Source organism: Globicephala melas, chromosome 2 (genome assembly GCF_963455315.2).
Source record: "Globicephala melas chromosome 2, mGloMel1.2, whole genome shotgun sequence".
NCBI lineage: Eukaryota > Metazoa > Chordata > Mammalia > Artiodactyla > Delphinidae > Globicephala > Globicephala melas.
In genome coordinates this window covers 31,962,614-31,983,142 of record NC_083315.2, presented here as the reverse complement: position 1 = coordinate 31,983,142, position 20,529 = coordinate 31,962,614, and the positions used below count along the sequence as shown (strand labels likewise).

The 20,529-nt window shown below is 50.6% G+C and overlaps 1 protein-coding gene across 2 annotated transcripts in view; it reads left to right on the top strand.

Moving 5' to 3' along the window:
* Positions 1-13,333, top strand: part of RASGRF1 (Ras protein specific guanine nucleotide releasing factor 1) — a 104,718-nt gene extending 91,385 nt beyond the window's left edge. The window contains exons 24-27 of one of the 2 annotated variants that reach the window (XM_030878442.2): positions 1,078-1,157; positions 7,308-7,425; positions 9,280-9,348; positions 12,007-13,333. In XM_030878442.2, coding sequence (XP_030734302.2) covers positions 1,078-1,157; positions 7,308-7,425; positions 9,280-9,348; positions 12,007-12,099 — 360 coding nt within the window. In that variant the 3' untranslated portion in view covers positions 12,100-13,333. The remainder of the gene's footprint in view (positions 1-1,077; positions 1,158-7,307; positions 7,426-9,279; positions 9,349-12,006) is intronic. The other variant, XM_060293741.1, reaches the window with a different exon arrangement.
* Positions 13,334-20,529: the final 7,196 nt, after the last annotated feature.

Sequence of the window (20,529 nt, the reverse complement as noted above, 5' to 3'; positions counted from 1 at the left end):
GCCTGCGGCTCTTTCACCAGATCCAGAATAAATGTTTGCTTTGAGCGGGGTCAGTCCAAACCAGGCGGCAAGACTTCGGATTGATAGGAGGGACCGAGCAGATGGGTGTGCTCCGCCATCCTTTCTCCTTGAAGAGTGCACACCAACCTCTTCTTCCATCAGAAGGAAGATTTAGCTTGTCGTCTTCCGCAGGCAGGTTTCTCAGATAAAAATTAGACCCGACGATCAGGGGTGTACTTGGCCTCTGTGGCCAGCGTCCCCTCCAGGCTGACTAGCCCCTCTGGTAATAAGATGCACAGCTGGTCTCCGGCCCGGTTTCTCAACCACATTCTGGATTCTGAGGATTAGAGCTGGAAAGGTGGTCACTAGTCATCTCCCCGTTTTATGAATGAGGGCGCTGAGGACCTAGAGGTGAAGGGGTTTCCCCAGGTCATGCAGGAGAAGCACAGAGCCAGGCTCCACCCAGGACATGCTCTGTGGCACACAGCTGGTCCCTTAAGACAAACTCCAGCCACCCAAGTTGCTCCGGCCTGACACGTCGGCAGGGCCTGGCCTGGTCATTTGGCGGATGGGACCCTTTGCTGCAGGGTTTCCTCTTCTCCATCAAAGTCTTTTCTCCTTTGATGATCAGTTCACCTGCCATCTTTTTTTCTTGATTCTTAAATCTGGGTGGTGCTCCTGATATAGCAAAGTGAAGGTATGAGAAGATGGTCACATCTTTTGGGGACAGTCATTAGAAAGATCGTGATGATGACGCATCGGCCATGCCCTGTATCGGGTCCAGGTCCCTGGAGTTACCCCCGCCAAGTCCTTCCCAACCACCCAGCTCTCAGGACCCTGACACTGGGACCCTCCTGACCCTACTCCCATGTTTCTGAAAGATGCATGAACACGGGCAAGCAAAACAAAAATCCGTGTCTGCCTCCTCAGGAGTCCAGGGTCAAGTCCCCAGACCCAGGAAGTCCCCAGATCCCCGTGCCCTATCTCGAGGAGGCAAAGCGAAGCCCCGGAGTGTGGGCCAGAGTCGCGGGCCTTGATGTGTGCTATGTGCTAGTAAATACTTCTAATTCCTTCTAGACAAAAACTTTGATTGATAAGCTCCAAAAGCTTGTGTCGTCAGAGGGCAGATTTAAGAATCTGAGAGAAGCTCTGAAAAAGTAAGTGTGTGTCATTTTGTCACCGTTATTTTTTAAATTGGAGAACCACACTGCAGAGGCATTCACGTGCCACCCCTGGCTGGAGCAGGAGGTCTGTCTGTCTGTCCATCTGTCTACCCACAAGACTGACCCCTACACATCCCAGACCCCCAGGGCAGGGTGGCTTTGTCCTCCATCTTCTACCAGAGAAATTCCAAGGTGTCAGGGCATTTCCCAGGAGAGGCACAGGAACAGTCTTGAGACGCAGTAGCTGTGATGATGATAATAGCGGCGCCGGATTCCTTGATTCCAAAATGCACGTTTTCTTTTACATTTTACCATTTCTGACATCAGGATACATCTCACAGTCAGTGTATTTATTTCGTATGATTGTGTTTCCTTTTTGTACTGGATAATTAGTCATCAAGACAAGAGTGCATTTTACACACAATGGCATCTTGGAATCGAAGAAATACGGTTTTACCAGTAATTCACACCTTACAGTTTGCAGAGTTTGTGCCCTGCCTGGCCATGGTGTGTGCAGCCCCATTAACGCTGCCTGGGAGGTGGGCCTTCTCAACCTCGGCCTTCTTGTCCTTTAGACCAGGATTTTGTGGGGGGTTTTTTTGCCACACCACGCGGAATGTGGGATCTTAGTTCCCCAGCTAGGGTTCAAGCCTGCGCCCGCTGCAGTGAAAGTGCAGAGTCTTAACCACTGGACCACCAGGGAGGTCCCTAGACCAGGACAGTTTTTGTCGTGGGGACTATCCTGTGCATAGAAGGGTGTTTCGCAGCATCCCTGGCCTCTACCCATGAAATGCCAGTGTCCGCCCCGCCCCCCCCCCCCCCCCCCGTTATGACAACTGAGAAGGTCTCCAGACATGGTCAGCTATCCTCAGGGAGGCAAAATCGCCCCCGTTGAGAACCACTGTTGTGAGACAGATTCTCCCATGATGTTTCTCCAGACAAGGACACAGGAACTAGTGGCTGGCCCAAGGATTTGGGGCCATGGTGACAGAGCCGGGCCTCGGCCCAGGCTGGCCTCCCAGGCCAGTGCTCCACGGTTTGCCCGAGGTTACCACCCATGAGGGTCCAGGCCAGCTCTCCCAGGGCAGCGGTGACTCGGCCCGTTGGTACATGCTGTGGCCACGTACGCACGTGAAATGTGGGTTTGCTCACTCTGGTTAGACGCGCACTTGGGGTTTCTCCACTAGTCTCTGCCACTGTGTTCCCCTCGGGCACTTGAACGTGTGCCCTGTTGGGCTGGCCCTCACCCTCTCTCTCCCTGCCTGGCTGGCTCCTTGCTGGACTTTGGAGAGACCCTGGGAGACCCCTAGGGTCCCGGCTCCTTATAGAGCCCGGGAATGCCTTTCCTCCCTTCCGCGAGGGATCACGTGCTCACTGCCAGTACAAGGCCACTGAAGTCCGCGACCACCCAGCACGTCCAGCCTCACCGGTGGCTCTGACACACCACACACCTGCCCTGCCAGCCCCCGTCTGCCTTTCTCGTTTTCTTCCTGCCGTACCTGGTCTGTCCCTTGTGCCGGCTCCGTGTGCCATTGCCTTGACCATCTCCACTTTATTTGTGTCCTCAGACAGATGTTCCACCCATCTGTGCTGTCCGGCCGTCTCTCCTCCGCCTGGGCTCTGTGGAGCCCCCGTGGACTGTGCTTGCGGGGAGCTGCCCCCCCCGTGCATTCACCAACCTGTCCGTCCGCCCGCAGGGTGCTCTGCTCCATCAGCCTCCTTCACATGGCTTCCTCGTCCACCGCCGCCGCTGCCTCCACTGCGTCCGTGGTCCCCCATTCTGTCCGAGTCCCCATGCTGACTGTCTTCCCTCTTTCAGGTTACCCGTGGGCCTATGTAAGTGCCTCTCCCAGACGCCTCTGCTCCCTGCCACACGGGGCGGAGGTGGCCTTTGGGCATCTGGGCGCTAAGACCTTTATGCAAACCGGGTTCCTGCCTTATGGAGATATAGGCCAAGCCAGGCAGGGGAAGGACAGATTGGGGCAAACGAGTCTGCACTCTTTCTTCGGAGGCACTAAGGTTTATACTTAGAGCGGTGTTGTGTCAGGGTTTGGGGGTCGTCTCACCAGGCAGGGGACAGGCCGGAGGGAGTGCAGTGAGGTGGTGGGCACAGCTGGTGACCCCCCCAGACAAGGAGCCCGTGACGGACCCCACCGCGTAAGTCCTCAGACCCATTATGAGGTCTTGGGCATCCTTTTTCGCCTGTCATTATATCATTCAGCCTGTGCCAGCAGCCGGGCTAGCACGTGACCTTTTCCCTTTACCGCCAAATCCTGCCTCCCGTCCCCAGCCACTCTCTTAAATATCCCCTGGCCCACCTACAGTGCTTCCGTCCCCTGCCCGGGCGCCCCCAGATGAACGTTATCTACCCTTCTCATCCCCCAAACCACACCCTGGTCCAACCCATGAGACTGTCCCCTCCTCTCAGCCACCCAGGGACCAGAACCTTCCCACAGCTCCAGCCAACAACATGTGGCTGAGGGCTAACTACGTTCGGCAGTAAAATGCGGTCACCAGCTCTTTGGGGGCCAGTTCCAGTTTTGCCCGTCCGTCTCTGACGGGCTCATCTGCACCTTTGTCTTTAGCTTGAATAGGATGCCCACGGAAGGAACGCAGGGGCCGGGCTCTCACTGCTAGCTGCTGCCATGAAAGCCCTTCCCGTCTATTCCCGTCAGTGGAGGATGGGAACAGCTCTGGAGGGGCGAGTCTGCCAGCGGACCAGCAGGTCACCACGCAGCCACCTCCAAACGGGGGGAACATCCGTCTATCTACGTGGATATGATGGATCCAGAGTCCTGGAGTTCCAGAGTCTCAGGGGCTCCATCTTTATTTTCTGTCTGTGGCCCCAGAGCAAAGCCCAGTCTCTTGCTAATGAGACAACAGAGCAGGGAGTATCCAGGAGGCAGAAAGCAAGACTGGACCCCGAGTCCCACCCACACTGCCCACACATTGCCAAAAAAAAAAAAGAAAAAAAAATTTTTTTTTTCCATAACCTGAGTACCTGATTTCCCTGCACCCCATGCCAGACTGAGACCTGTAAGGGAGCGCAGCCCGTCCCACGGCTGCGACGGGCTGAAGGAGAGGGCTGACCCGTGCCGTCACCGCCCGTTTCCTGGGGTCAGGTGGAGCGCCCCTCGGGCAGCTGCATCTCGCTTTGTCGCCAGTACCAGTTAATTTCTTTCATCCCCCTTGACATCAGCAGGAATTTCTTGGTAGAAACATCAAGTGCGGGGGCCCCAAACAACCACAGACAAGATCCAGCTGTCAGGTGTCACCCCGTCTAGGCCTGCCCGGAACACCAGGAGCAGCTTTTAGGATGGGGGACAGGGCACTTTTCTTTCTCTCCCTGAAACGTCAGACACAGGCATGGCGGGGCTCTGCCGAAAGAGGAAGCGCTCCCCCACACACAGTTTCAGCCTTGTTGGCCCCGCCCTGATCCAGGGCAAGGCTGGATCCCTCCTGACAGGGGCCAGATGCCCACACGGGAAGTTCAGAGCTAGCCATAGGTTGGGTGTTTTGTCTACACGAAGCCCCTACCGTGCTCCCCTGCTCGCTCAGATGCTCAGCACGGTCTGTCTCCATGCAGTGGGGCCCTTTGGGGGCCCTCCACCAGCCCCGTGTGCCCCACACCTGTCCCCACCGCCCCGTACACTGGCCACTCCGACAGCCCCATATATTTACCTACGTGGCTCTGGATTTGGGTTGGTTGGGTGTGCGTGTGTGTGCATGTGTGTGTGTACATGGTTGAATTAAGAGTGGTGTTCCCTGGACCCCTCACCGTGAAGGTAGGAAACAGGAACAGAGTTTGGTGCTGGGGCTGGCAGTGCCACTTGCCGTGACTAAATTGCCCGTCCATCACCTTTCCACAACTGGATCAGAAACCCCAGTAAACACCTCAGGGAGATCCACCTCCCTGGGAGACCAAAGGACTCCCAGACTTTTTTCACTGGTCTGGGTGGTCAGAGCCCCTGTGAGGCATCCGGAAACACCCTGCGTCCTTCAGTCATTCACAGGCAGCGAGCAGCACCCAGTCTCCCCTTCTGCCTCTATCTGAGATAAGAGGTCCTTTGAGCTCTGCGGGCTACCTGGTTCCCATTAAGGGCAGGGGGAGCGCGGCGCCCCCCAGAACCTGCCGGTCAGCACAATGGCTCAGCCGTCCAGCTCCGGAGCGGCTGCTCAGACCTTTGAACTCTTTCTCCATCAGATCCACCAGCCTGTGCTCCAGACTTGGAGTTTGACGGAAAGGAAGTGAAAAGCCAGGCATGTAGAAGTCATGGACTATAATGGCCAGAAGGACCCAGAGAGGTCTGCCAGTGACCAGTATGATTCTTGCTTTTTTTTCTTTTTCACAACTCACAGTAAAAAAAAAAAAAAAAAAATTGCATTTGACAGTGTGACCCTATATACAAATGCATATATGCATAACAGCAACAAAAATTTCACAAAGCAATTTTAGTCCATGAAATGAACCCAGATATCATCTATTCTCTCTTTTTTTTAATTTAAAAAAAATCTGGTCAACACTCACCAAATTGGTTTTAACACCCATGAAAGGGTGAAGACCGACAGTTCAAAAAACATTTCTCCTGCTCACTGTTTCCCAAACTCCAAGCATCCACCTCCTTCAAGACTTTGCCGTATCCATGTGTCAGCTATATTTGCATTTACTTAATGGTCTCCTTTAAATTAACTCACTATTTCCCAGAAATACATTTAAATAAGAAGGAAAACTCTATATGGGAAACCAGCATATTTGCCATAAATACACAGGTTACCATAAAAAATAAATACAGTGAAATCAAAATAATATTATTAAATTCTGGCCAGATCCTGGTGTTTCCTGAGTGAGACCTGTTACTATTTGTTCAAAAAGAAAAAAAGAGGAAAACGGCACGTGTTAGAAAGTGTCAAAGCTATGCTGTCACCAAATGAGCTCTCTCCTTGAGCAGTTGGGGGGGGGGGGGAGTGAAAATCTAATGTTTCTTATCATATGAATCAATTTATTTAAACAGTGTCTGGGCATCACCTAAAATCAACTCTCAAATCACTTAAACTTGTCTTAGCTAACATCAGTTCTCTGGTACGAGGGGAACCTGAGGACCAGAGAGGGAAAGAACTGGCCTAGGGTCACACAGCAAGCAGGCAAGGGACAGAGGCCAGGTTTCTGTTCTTGCTCTACCATCCTCCCTGCCTCCCCTTCCTCTGGAGTGGCAGGACTGTCACAAGGAGACAAAGGTGAGATGGGCTAGAAAGGCGGGTCCCTGTACCTGTGTGCTGAGCTGAGAGAAGGCTCCGGAACACTGTTTGAGGAGTCCCCTGGGTGAACTATCTGGAGCTCTGCCAGAGGAGAGTGACCACTGGACCCATCACAGAGTCACCCCCTTAACCTAGCACCCCACCCAGAGGCACCAGAACAAGTTGTGCAGGAACAGTAACAGAAGCCCCTGCTTCAGAGCCACAGATCAGAGAGGTCCGGCCCATACTGCTGAGTACCATCCCCACGAAAGCCATCCCCCAGGAGCCACCGGTCCTGGGAGCCGTCTCACCCAGCGCCCCCGCCCAGAAGCCGAATCCAGGATGGTGATCTCAGAGGGCAAGGGTTCCCTGAGCTGGCAGCCCAGTGCTTGGGTGGGCAGAGATCCCAGTGGGGAAGAAGTAAAGGGAGAGAAGTCTTGGGGAAAGAAAGAGACAAGGGGCTCGGTGGGGTGGCTGGTGGTGACTGGCAGGAAAGGGCACGGTGCTGTGAAGCCCCCCAGGATGTGATTCTAGGGCGGGATGGGGATGGAGAGTTTCAGGGGAGAGACAGAAAGGAAAGGCGAGCTGGGAGGGGGCTGGCGGCCAAGCCCCAGGGCTCCATCTGGGAGGGAGAGCGGAGAGGTAGAGGAGGGCCTTCTGGCTTGGGGTGGGAGGGGTGATTGATTGAGACGCCCCAGGCCCCAGCAGGCACCATGTCACCCCCACCACCCCGGAGGACTGACCCTCACACCCAGCTGGCAGTCCGAGCCCCAAGAGCTGCTATGACTCTCGGCGAATAGAAATCCCTTTCCCTCCAGCAAAGCGAGAGATGCATGCGGGGTGTTCTGTTCTTGGTAGAGGCTCGAGCTTTTAAGTGAAAAACTTCTGTTAACGCCATTTGCTTCAAAGTTGTGACCCACCCTGTGTCCCTTACCTGGGGATGTACCTCACTGACCTGGCCTTCATCGAAGAGGGGACGCCCAACTACACGGAGGACGGCCTGGTCAACTTCTCCAAGATGAGAATGGTGCGTTCCCCACAGCAGAGCGGGGCAGGGGTGGGGGGAACATCAAAACCCAGACCCAAGCCCCGGGCTCACCCGAGCTGTGCCCGGCAGTCCTGGCCGACTGGACACGGCACACGCACTGGGGAGCCTGAACCCAGCTTCTCCAGTAAGAACAGTCACTTCCTCAAACGAGCAGCTAGCATCTGGCAGGCCCAGAGCCAGCTCTACCTGCATCTCCTCCTTTAACGCCCACAGTCTGAGGGGTGGGTGCTCTTATTATTCTCCACCTTACAGGTGAGCAGGCTGAGGCTTGGAGTCATCAATGACCAGCCCAAGGTCACCCCTAAGGAAAAGGCAGAGCCGGGTCTGGGGCCCAAGTCTGTCAGACTCCAAAGCCTGCCCCTTTATTCGCACCCCATCCATTACTGTTCAGATAAGCACTTGCGTTATGTGGCCGCAGCAAAGTCATTTCTGCAGCACCTCCTAAGCAAGTAGGTTTCCAGTTTCCCCAGAGGAGTCTAGACCCTGAGAGGGGAGATGAGGATCCTTCCAGCAGGGAGCCTGCTTTCCAGCCAACCTTCTCGTCTTCTCACTCCAACTAGAGAGCCTCTATTTGTATCGGTTCTGTGTCATGGGGTTCCTCCTGAGATTTTGTTCAATAGGTAAGGTTTCTCTGTCAAAGGCAAGTTGGCAGCACTGACCTGGGAACAGGATGGGGGAGCTCCTTGGTGTGGTCTTGCACGTGGTGGGCACGTAGAAAGTGGCAGAGGCCTTTAGCTGTTGCTGGAATTGAGGGGGGCTGTTTTAAGATGTTGGATAAGCCAGCACCACTGATCAAATGATATGTTTTTCTCTTAATCACATAGTATAATTAGCCTATAGATTCTTTTTTTTTTTTTAGCAACAAAAATCACTCATTTATTTTCATTACTCAGAGAAAATGATGGGTAATTTTCTTTTACTGTATTATCTCTGAGTCTTTAAAACAATTCTTTCTTCATCATCTATCATGTGACCCTACTAAATACACTTTTTACCTTTCAGAATATGCATCTTTTTTATTGAAGTATAGTTCCTTTACAATATTGTGATAGTTTCAGGTATATGACATAGTAATGCAGTATTTTTATAGATTATGTGACTGGATAAAGAAGATGTGGTGTATACACACACACACACACACACACACACACACATGGAGAAAGAGGAATGTTATTCAGCCATAAAAAAGAAGGAAATTCTAAGAGGTACAAACTATTGCTTTGGCCAAAAAGTTCGTTCGGTTACTGAATACGTTGTTCAGTAAAGTTCTTGGTAAAAATGAAAAATGTGTCTTTACTTGAAACCTAACGAACTTTTTCGCCAACCCAATATTATGTATAAAATAAGCTACAAGGTTATGTTGTACAACACGGGGAATATAGCCAATATTTTATAACAGCTATAAGTGGAGTATAACCTTCAAAAATTGTGAATCACTATATTGTGCACCTGGTAACATATAATATTGTACATCAACTATAGTTCAATAAATAAATCAATTGCATGAAATTCTGCCATTTGCAACAACGTGGATGGACCTAGAGGGTATTATACTTAGTGAAATAAGTCAGAGAAGGACAAATACTCTATATCATAACTTGTAACCTGTAGATGTATAGATTCTTACCAAGTGTCAGCCTTTGAGGCAGGTGACTGGTTTAAAGAAACTCTCGCTGCCTCAGTGGGGTCTCCCAGGAGGTGAATTAAGAGACTGACTGCAGACATGTCTGTGGATGTCCCTTCTGTTGTGTGGCATGGGTTGGGGGGAGGGGGGGTTGGGGGAGGGGGTACTAAGAGAAAACTGTCTTCCAAACCCCTCCTTCCTTCCCGCAGATATCCCATATCATCCGAGAGATTCGCCAGTTTCAACAAACTGCGTACAAGATAGAGCACCAGGCAAAGGTAAGCCGGCAGCTTTTTCGGTCACTTCCGCTTTTTCACAAGGGCTCTGGCTGCACTGCCTTCCTCCCTGCCTTTTCCGCTCCACACCCAACCACTTTCTGCCCCGGAGTTCCCTGGGCCCTCTCTTTTAGGAAACCCTTCTTGTCCCCTGTCCCCTGACCCGCCCCGAGTTCCCCCTCCTTTGGACTGCGCTTGTGCTAATCTTTCAGCTCCTGTCTGATTTTTACCTGCCATGGGATGGTTTATAATCATGTCTGACCTCCCCTGAGGCAGGAGAGGCAGTGTTTATCACATCTTTTCGAACTGCTCACCAGTTTCAAAATTCACAGCTAGAAAGGGCACACAGCAAAAAGTCCCCCAGCCTCCAAGTTCCCCTCCCAAAGCCAACCGTATCATCCATTTTTTGTGTGTGTATGCAAACACACTCCAACTTTTTTTTTACTATAATGTATACTGTAGCATACTATACATTGCTCCAGCATCATTCTTTTTTCCCTTAATAACATATCTTGGAGATATTTCCTGTTGAGGCAGAGGCATTCTCCTTCTTCCTTACGGCTGCAGAGAAATTCAGGTATTTATTCGATCCTCTATACTGATGGACATTTAGGTTGTTTCAGTCTTTTGTTGCTATAGGCAAGGTGGGGGAGAAAACACCTTGCACATTCGGGAATCAGAGGGTGCTGTGAGAGTGTGAATCCAGGGGCCTGTACTGGGGTTGGGGGACAGGGCCCATCTGAGAAGCACAGAGACCGCAGACGGCAGCTATGAGTAGCCTCAGACAAGCCTGAACCAGGTGAGACTGTGGGCTTCTAGAAGGATCTGGAGCCGTGTCCTAAGGAGAGTGGGAAGCCCTGAAAGGAGCTTACAGGACTGGATTAATACGCATTTTTTAAAAGGTGGTGGGGCTGTATGGAGAGAGGTTGGCATGTTAGTCTCATTTCACTACTCAAACCCTGTGCCGTTAGCCCCATTTTACAGTTAAAATAACTGGGACTTGCTAATCCAGACTCTGGCTCCGAATCCTATGACTTTTTTACGCTGCCCAGAGATGTACTTACTTTCCATCCAGCTTCTTAACCTCCTAGTTTGAAGTTCACAAAAGATATCCAGCTCCAGACACACTCCTGAACATACCAGAAAATCAAGCTCTTAGTATTTTTCCCTTCTACTTTCCTTTGTGATAGACTTGCCCTGTTTCCTGCCATGTTCCGAGAACTCACTATCTGTCTTATAGCTGACAGCCACAAAGAGAAGAAAAATCAGTGGGTGAACCAATTGTGCCACTTTTTCCTTGTTCGCTCATTCGCTCAAGTATTTACTGAGCATGTACTGTGTGCCAGGCACTGTATTAGGCCTTGGCCCCTTCTTAAACTAGCCCTCGAGCTGCATATGCAATACAAATACATGTTACTGCCCTTCAGACTCTTTTCCTTAACAGCTTTGCAGTGGTGGGATTTGCTGCCAGTCTCCCGCTAAAGCAAAATTTTTAGGGAAACAGATGCTCATGACGGAGGAAACTAACTAACCAGTCTGCTGATTCCCAGAGTGTTTGGGAGGGTTGAGATTTTGTGCTCTAGAAAGGGCTGTTCACAGGAAGCTGCTAGCTATTTATAAAAGTCTGGTCTATTTCACATGGCTACAAAATCGCCACATCTTTATCAGTGGCTATGAGTTAATCTAGACCGTGGTAGCTGAGATTGTCTTCCTAGAGGTGCTGGGCGAGAGCCACTCATCAGACACAATAATCATTTCATCTGTGACTGGTGATCAGCGTCGCAGGAAGCCGGTTCCGTCCCTCACAGTAGCAGAGGGTCCATTAGCAAAGACGCTCGCAACAAAGACTTGATTTTTCTCAAGCAGCTCAGATGATTCCCAATTACGTGCTAAGAAATATAATGTGTTTTCTTCTTTCTGCTCTGAGTTTCTGTGGAAAAACATGAACCTCCGGCTCCAAACAACTGACAAGTCAATGAGCCTGGGAAGATGCTTTTCGAAGGGCGGGTGGGGTTTGCCTATGAGATCTGGGCTCTGATCTCTCATCGTACACTGAACACACAGGAATCCAGCAAAACACTTGAGAGCAGTGTGAGGTGGGGAGGGAGGAGGAAGGAGAGTGATTGAGTCCACGAGGTGACTGTTCCTGATTTTCCACTCTGAGATTTTGCCCTGGAGTGAGCCTCATGAGACGAAAGCCTCCTTAGACGGCCTCAGTTTCCACTGTCTTCTCTCGGGTGAATCTCTCTCGGTATTACAAAACCTGGTGTTTAACTACGTTTTTCCAACATACAGAAACATTGAAAGAATTGTGAACACCCGTACATCCACTACCTAGATGCTACAATTAACGTTTTAGATATGTAGATAGAGATGTTTTTTTAATATGAGCCCCAAATATTTCACCTAATGTTCAACCAAAGAAACGGTGGTCAAGAGTAATTTTGACTATATGTGATTTTATATTACTGTGAAGACAAAAAAGGCAAAAAATAATACTAAGAAACAACACTGCTTAATGCATCTTTGCCTCATGTGCAAGCCTGACACCCCTCCCCGCCTCCACCCTAGTGCCTGATTCCCGGGAGACACCCGACGTCCACGTAGTATTATGGAGGTCCCATCGCCCTGCCATTCCTTTTTCTCTTTTCCTTTTCTCAGGTAACCCAATATTTACTGGACCAATCTTTTGTAATGGACGAAGAAAGTCTCTACAAGTGTTCTCTCCGAATAGAACCAAAACTCCCCACTTGAAGCTGTACCCAGCCCACCGCCATGGACACATGCTATATGATACTGTACATAGTCGTTTGGTTTCTCTGGGTTTTCTTCTTTAGTATGTGCTTCTCCAAGAATACAAATCCGTTCTTGTTCTTAGATTCCTGTAGAACCAAAATATGAATCTCTGCACCGGTTAGGACTTGGTCCACGCACCCCATCCCTCGTTTCCTGCAGTGCCTGTTTCTTTGAAACAACTGTACTCTTAGTCTGTTCTTCCCAGCCCCTCACTTTCCCCCAAAGGGAAAACAGAATCCGTGCATACACGAATCTTTGGCACCAGTCCTGCTTCTGTCCGTCCCCAGCCGAGGCCCCTGGGTTGAGCTGGCCACACAGCATCCTCTGGCATGTTCCATGTAGCTGTTATAACAGGGTGGGGGGTAGGGGGGAGGCGGGAGGGGGAACCGTACCCTGAAGTCCAGTCATCGACAAATCTTCCCGCTGACGGTGATGCCAATTTCCAAAGCAGCTTTTTCAGCCAAAATCGCAGGTCTCAAAACTCCGTGTCTCTCAGTGACCTGGAGGGAAAGGAGTCCTGTCCGCTGAGAACCACGCCCTGCGACACTGAGGCCACCACCTCGTTCAGGCACTACGTCGCTCCTGGCTCTGAGAATAAAACCAGGTAGCGTGACTAGCAGTCTCGATAACCCTGGACAAGGCCCTGGAACTTCCTGAGGAAAACAGAATCACGACACAAAGTCATGTCGACTTTTGCCGACGGCTGCCCAGCATTCACTGCGAGTCGGGAACACACAAAAATGTCACTTTTCCTCTATGAGCTGCCTAACGGTCACTACAAGCTTACGTTGAGTTGCTCCAAGTCTGTATGCCTTGTGAAAAAAATAGTACCACACTGTAGAATTAGGAAATCAATAACCAAGTGTTTTTATTGCATATACTGTAGTCCTGTCTAAATGCCTTCTAGCAGGAATATAGTACCGTAGTGCTTATTCTGTGAATATTACCATCTATTTTTTACATTGTACAGTATAGAAAATACAGGTTAACTCTGAAGTGGCAGGCATGCTCCACTCTGACAAACAGACAACTTTTGCTGTAAGCAATACCTAGTGGTATGAGAATTCTATTTCAAGTCCTACAATATTTCAACTTACAGCTTGTTTGGAAAAAAAAAGAAATTTCCATTTTTGTAAACATATATGTTTCCTGATTACCTCTTGCTAATAAATCTATTCTATCTCAGGGTGAACGGCGGAATTTTGACGGGTTTCATTGATTCACGCAAGGGATATTTGCTGAGCACTTGGTCCTTATCAGGCCCTGGGCTCAGACCAGAGATCTGGAGCGATACTGGCAGAATCCCTGCTTTTGGGGGGTACTCAGAATCTGATGAGGGAGACTGTTGATGTTCTCTATTGCAGCAGGAACAAATACCTCCAAAACTTAATGTGATGGCTGAAAACAATCTTTCACAGTTCTGTGAGTTGACTGGGCCCAGCTGGTGGTTCTTGCTTGGAGTCCCTTGTGAGGTGCCGGTCACAGAGCAGGTGAGGCTGGAGTCATCTGAAGGCTCGACTGGACGGGGTGTCCAAGATGGTGCTCTCCCTTAGCTGGGGGCTGAGCTGGGGCTGTCAACCGGAGCGTCCTCTCCACGTGGCTTGGGCTTCTCACAGTATGGCAGCTGGGTCTGAAGAGCAGCCTTCCTAGAGACTCAGGCAGAAGCTGCAAGGCTTCTTCTGACCTAGGCTCAGAATTCCCAGAACACCACACCCACAGTGTTCTATTGGTCAAGCACGTCACCAAGGCCAGCCTGGTCACAAGGGGAAGAGAATCAAGCACCTCCTCTTGATGGGAAGAGCCACAAAGAATGTGCAGCCACCTTTAAGCTACTAGAGAGACCGTTTGAGCCACGCTGTCACGGGATGGTGCAGGAAGTGCCTTGGGGACACCACGGAGGAAAGGACAGTGGTGGGGGGGGTTGGAAAAAGCTCTACAGAGGTGTAAAGATTGTGTGGGATAAGTAGGGATGATTTTCCAGAAGAAGGTGGCGGGGAGGACATGCCGGGCAGGGAGACCAGCGAAATCCCAGAAGCATGAAAGAATACACTTGTTTGGGGAAGAGCTAGTATAGGCGTGGCCCCACGGAAGGCACCCTGGTCCTCCCCAGACCCCTCCTCACAACCACCCATGAAGGGTGGGCCCAGAACACGACCCTCAGTGACGGGCATGAGGCCCGCTGGGAGGCAAGACCCTTTTCCCTGGGAGCTGCAGCCAACAGGCTCCATGACTGCTTGTTTTCTTCAGACACAGAAAAGCAGTTAAGGTTGCTGGGAGGATTCAGTGTGCTGCTACAAGCTGCTACCCTGAGGTGATGAGCACGGGACAAGCACTTGCTAACCATGAGCTATCTGTAGAGCCCTGACTGTTTCAGGTCATCTTAGGCACTGTGGACTTAGCCATGAACAATGCAGTCAAGGTCCCTGCCTTGGGACTTCCCTGGTGGTTAAGACTCTGTGCTCCCAATGCAGGGGGCCCGGGTTCTATCCCTGGTCAGGGAACTAGATCCCACATGCCACAACTAAAAGATCCCACGTACCAGCAACTAAAGATCTGGCGTGGGGCTTCCCTGGTGGCGCAGTGGTTGAGAGTCCGCCTGCCGATGCAGGGGACACAGGTTTGTGCCCTGGTCCGGGAAGATCCCACATGCCACGGAGCGACTGAGTCCTTGAGCCATGGCCGCTGAGCCTGCGCGTCCGGAGCCTGTGCTCTGCAACGGGAGAGGCCACAACGGTGAGAGGCCCGCGTACCGCAAAAAAAAAAAAAAGTTTTGAAACTAGAGAGAGGTACTGCACAATGTTGCACAGTGTTGTGTAGGTATTAAATGTCTCTGAATTCTACACTTTACAATGGTTAATTCATGGGACTTCCCTGGTGGTCCAGTGGTTAAGACTCCACGCTTCCACCGCAGGGGCCACGGGTTCCATCCCTGGTTGGGGAACTAAGATCCTGCATTCCACGTGGTGTGGCCAAAAATTAAAAAATAAAAATAAATAAAATAGTTAATTCATGTTATGTGAATTTCACCTCAAAAGAAAAAAAAAAGACAGAAAGAACTGAATGTAACTGTCTGCTCATTAAAAAGTGCTCCAGATATGATCAGAAATTATATCAGTTAACGGGATAACTCTGAATTATATGTTTTAAAATGGTTAGTTGTATACTATATTGATTTCACTTCATTTGAAATAAAAAAAAAAAAAAACAGTAAAAAAAGAAAGGGGGGCAGGGGGTTGTTCAGAGAGAGCTTCTTAGAGGCACTGTCCCAAACTGGGTCTTGAAGGGCTAGAAACCCAAGGTTTCTAGCTGAGCAAAGAGTGGGGGGCCTGGGTGTCTCAGATGAGGGACAGTCCGAGCGATGGCTGAGCAAGTCTGGTGAGGCGTCCAGGGAGAGAGGGGACCAGGCAGGTGGCAGGTGGGAGGGGCCTGCCGGGGTCCCTGAGTGGCTGGCCGGGGAGTCACCAGAGGTACCACAGCAGGGCTTGATGGTGAAATCAGACAGACTCCCTCTGGCCCAACCTGACTCTATTTTCATTCAGACAGCCCCTTATCGGCACTGATCACAGCATACGCCATAATGTATGTTCAGTGTGCAATTACTACCCACACTCAGATCAAGTGACTCGTGGCCCAGAGACAGTCCAGGCCCATTTCTTATTGCCGGCAAGGGAAGTCAGGTATGTCCTGCTCACACAGGACAGGGTCCTGGCAAACCGGCTGCTCGCCTTCCAGCTCTGGAGCCTCCCCACGGCCCCAACTGCTGTGCTTTCTCTTTGGTTCCCGCCAAGCCTCGTGTCCACCCACAAACCCGTACACCCATTCTTGCTTCTCTCCAGCCCTCTCACGGCACCCGGAAACCTCATCAGGAGGGGAGTACAGCACCTGCAAACCTCTCTCAGCCAGGATCCAAAGCCCCTCACATATCACCTTTAAAGCCACCAGCGTTTTATCGTCTGACTCAATAAATAACAACAGCGACTGCTACTGCTACCGTTTCTGTCCAACTTGCAGCGTGTCAGGCTCTGTGTCTGAGCTCGAGCTCCTGGGTATTTTTACCTCCATTTCACAGAGGAGGGCAAGATACAGGAAACCTGATTTTCAAAATATTTAACCACCAGTATGGCATGAGTACTGACCACTCAGACTAATGGCCAAAAGGGTGCAAACTTGCTGAAAATCAACGAGCTCTGCAGAACACTCTCCAAAATAGTAGAGGATGAAGCATAACAGTGTGTGATGCAGATGATTAATTCAGGAGATCAGGAAGAGGAGGTTTCTGTGGAGGCAAGAGGACAAGGCAGGAGGAGGGGGGTGGAGGTAGGGCTGTGCCCAGAACAGGGAGCTCACCTGTGGACTGGTGAGGAGTGCAGTGGCAGTGGACGCTGCAAACAGAGTAGGGATATATCATAGAAGGTCTTAAGTGAAAACAAAGGAGTGTAGACGGGGAGAATGTGTGAACAACAAGTGACTGAAGGAGGCCCTGGAGGCAGACACGCTCTGGGCTCCAGCCCCTGAGTTCCTGCCTCCCGCAGATGCAAGAGTGAAGCAAACCGAACAGGGATAAGTTTCCCCTGCACAGGAGTACAGGGGCTTACAGAAAAGTCCAGAAACTGGTGCTCCGTCATAGGGCCAGGACGAGGGTGAAAGAAATGAGACATACCCTCTCAGGTGCAACATTTAAGGGAGGGCCAAAAAACTCAGTCATGATATTTTTATTGCATAATATTTTAATGCAGTATTTTAAAATAACAAAAATTAATGCAAAACCCTATGATGAACAAAATATCACACATGAAGAAACAAAACAATGACAGGATAAAACCCTATACTTGCTCAACATAACCTTACTGGCTTCACCCCAATCCTGGCCATAATGAAACACAGCTTCTGGACTTTTCTGCAAGCCTTCACACTTTCTTGGATGTGAATACAGCATCTTCAGGGCTTAAAACAAAACCAGTGGTGGTTCCCATGTTCCCTGACTTCTTAGGGGACAAACAACGCCTTCTCATGCAGTTGGAGGACATTGTCAGGCTGACTTCTCTGACTCAGGGCAAGGGAAATAATCAAGATAGCTAAACAGGATGTCTCCTCATCAGCAATGGAGCTAGCAAGAGGTCCAGCTTCATATTACGATCCAACCGAAGTTGCTCTTTGATGCAGACTCATACACCTCATGCATTCGTTACCTTTCCCACTCTACAAACTCTCTGGTCACTCATCTCTATATCCACTGATTCATCCTTCCACCCATCCCCATCTATCCATCCAATCCATCCATCCATCCGTCAGTGAGGCTTCTTCTGACCCTGCCTCCATTTATTTTTTTTTAATTATTATGATTATGATTATTATTATTTTTTTGCGGTACGCTGGCCTCTCACTGTTGTGGCCTCTCCCGTTGCGGAGCACAGGCTCTGGACGCGCAGGCTCAGCAGCCACGGCTCACGGGCCCAGCCGCTCCGCGGCACGTGGGATCCTCCCGGACCGGGGCGCGAACCCGTGTCCCCTGCATTGGCAGGTGGACTCAACCACTGCGCCACCAGGGAAGCCCCCACCCACCCATCCCATTCATCCATCCATCCATCCATCCTTCCTTCTTTCCAACCAAGCATCCATTTAGTCTTTCAACCATAAAGCCATTTTCCCGTATATCCATCCATCCCTACTTCCATCCATTCATCCACTTCTGCATCCTTACAGACCGTCATCCACCCAAACCACTTAACCAGACCTCTGCTTACCTACTATGTAAAATCAGCATGTGGGTGTGAAAAGAGCTCCATCACCTACCAGCAGACCTACTTAACTTCTCCAAATCTAATTTCTTTATCAAGAACGTGGCTGTGTGCATTCTCAAAGAACCTTCACAGGGCTGTTATGAGCATTAAAGAACGAAATCCCTGTAAATGGTAGTTATTGTAAATTTTACATTATTACGGCAATTATTATTATTATTACAAGATGCTAGAGGTAGAGGGCAGAAATAAAATAAGTCTGGTGAGGGGCCCAGTTTTCCTGCCGGGATGCTGACTCTGACAAGTGATCTGGGAAACCAGTTAAAGCCGTAGGTAATAGCTGGGGAGGGGATAACGTTCTGAGGGGAAGAGGGGAATGACCAGCAGATTTGGCCTAAAGAAAAAGGATCAGTGGAGGTGGGGTGGGCAATAATTCCTAGAACAGTAAGAAGGAGGCGCTGACTGAGGATTCCAGGAGCTGCGGTTGGGGTTGGTTGGATGCCTGAGTTCTGCTGATGTGTCAGGGAACTCTAGGCCTGGACAATCAGGAAGGCAGGCAGGCCTCCAGGCTCAGCTTCATTCACCTGCTTCCGTGGAGCAGCTGCCCACTCCTGTGGAGAACTCTGGACTCAGTTAGCCAGGGGTTCAAACCCCAGCTCTCTTACTGATTAGTTGTGGGAACACAGATGAGTTACTTAAGTGTCTCAGTTACCTCATCTATGTCACGGGGGAAAACATCAATAGAATTAAGAAAGTTCATTCATGGAAAGCGCTCGGCACTGAGTCTAACACATCCCTAGAGGAGATAATGACTCCTGGGTGTGGAGGATAAGACCTGCTCTCCCCTCTTGCCCTCCCCAGACTCCAGAAGTGCAAAAATGGGGCACAGGAGCCCGAGACCAGGCCCGGCCCTCTATCACCAGAGACACCAGTCAGCTCGAGCATCTCACCTGATGTACTGGTTTGCTATTGCTGCCGACCAGATTACTACAAACTTAAGAGGCTTAAAACAATGCAAATCTATTACCTCACAGGTAGAGAGGTCGGAAGTCCACGTGGAGGGACTTGCCCGGCAGTCCAGCTGTTAAGACCCCCATGCTTCCACTGCAGGGGGCACAGGTTCGTCCCCTGCTCGGGGAGCTAATATCCTGTTTGCCACGTGGTGTGCCCGAAAAAAAAAAAAAGTCCACGTGGATTTGGCTGGTTCCTCTGCTCCAGGTCTCACACAGCTGAAAGCAAGGGGTCAGCAAGGCTGCCTTCCTTTCCGGCGGATGCCGCAGGACGAATCTGCTTCCAAGCTGATTGAGGTCGTTGGCGGAATTCAGCTCCATGTGGTTGTGGGGTTGAGGTCTCCGTTTCCTTACTGGCCGTGGGCTGGGGTCATTCTCAGCTTCCAGAGGCCACTCACAGTCCCTGACGGGGCTCAGGGTCCCCGTCAAAGCCAGCCATGGTGGGTAGAGTCCTTCTCGTGGTTCAAAGAGCTCTGACCTCCCTCTGCCTCATCTCTCTGAGCCTCCCGCTTTCCTCTTCTGCTCTGAATGGCCACTGTGATTACATCAGGACCTCTCAGCTAATACAGGATAATCCCCCCAAATCAGCTGATTTGAAGCCTAATTCCACCTGCAAAGTCCCTGCCCAGCAGCCTGTAGATTGTGTTCGATCAAATAACTGAGCGATGGAAACTAGAATTCTGCCCACCATTCCTGGCTCGGCACTCTGTGTCCAGCACCAGTCCTCAACCTCCCCTCTGTGGGAATACAGAGGACCAAGACCGCAAAGAAACCCTCACAGAGGTGACGCCCGGCTGGAGCCATAGGAGTAGATGAACTCACCAAGAAAGTGGTTGCAGGGAGCAAACGATGGAGAGAGAGCCCAAGACTGAGCCCGTATTTGGGGTGAGTCACTATTACGGTGCCGTGCTTGGGTCCAGTGTTTTACCTATAACTAAACTGTAAAACTATGTTTAACCACTCTGGGAGGCAGGGCACCTACTCCCATTCTACAGATGAGGAAACTGAGGTCCTGTGGGGGCGAACCACTGGCTTAGGTCACATGGTGAATCTGTAGTAGGACTAGAACCAAACATTAGTCTATAACTGACCAGGCCAGTGCCTTTCATATCTCAGGCCTTTTGGAATGAACCACAAAGGAGGGTCACTGGAGACCCAGCACAGGGAATGAGTTTGGGGTCTGAGGTCTAATACTAGGGCCTTCGGTCCTGCCACTCTCCAGGTGGCTCAGATGGGCAGAAAGATGAGGTGGTTCCTGCACACCTGAAGGATAGGCCATCACAGAGGCTGGACACCTTTATCCCAAAGCCAGGGACTTAACTTTCCAAATAGCAACCATGCAGGGTCTTTTCTCAGACATTTGCCTCAAAGCACACCCAAGGGGCATCCAGACAGGGGCTGATTTATAAACTGACAAAGATCTGCTTTATCTGAAAAGACAGTGTCTGCTGGCACTGCTAACCTTCATGCAGATTCAGGGCCCACCCTGAGCGGTCACCCTGAAGCCCTGTAAGTGCAGATTCCAGAGCCATACCCAGACCTGCTAGTCAAATCCCAAGACAGAACTCCAGGAATCTGCTTCCCCAGGAGCCTCACAGGCAGAGTCTGGGTGAGAACTAGGTTTCCTCCTGTCTGAGGGA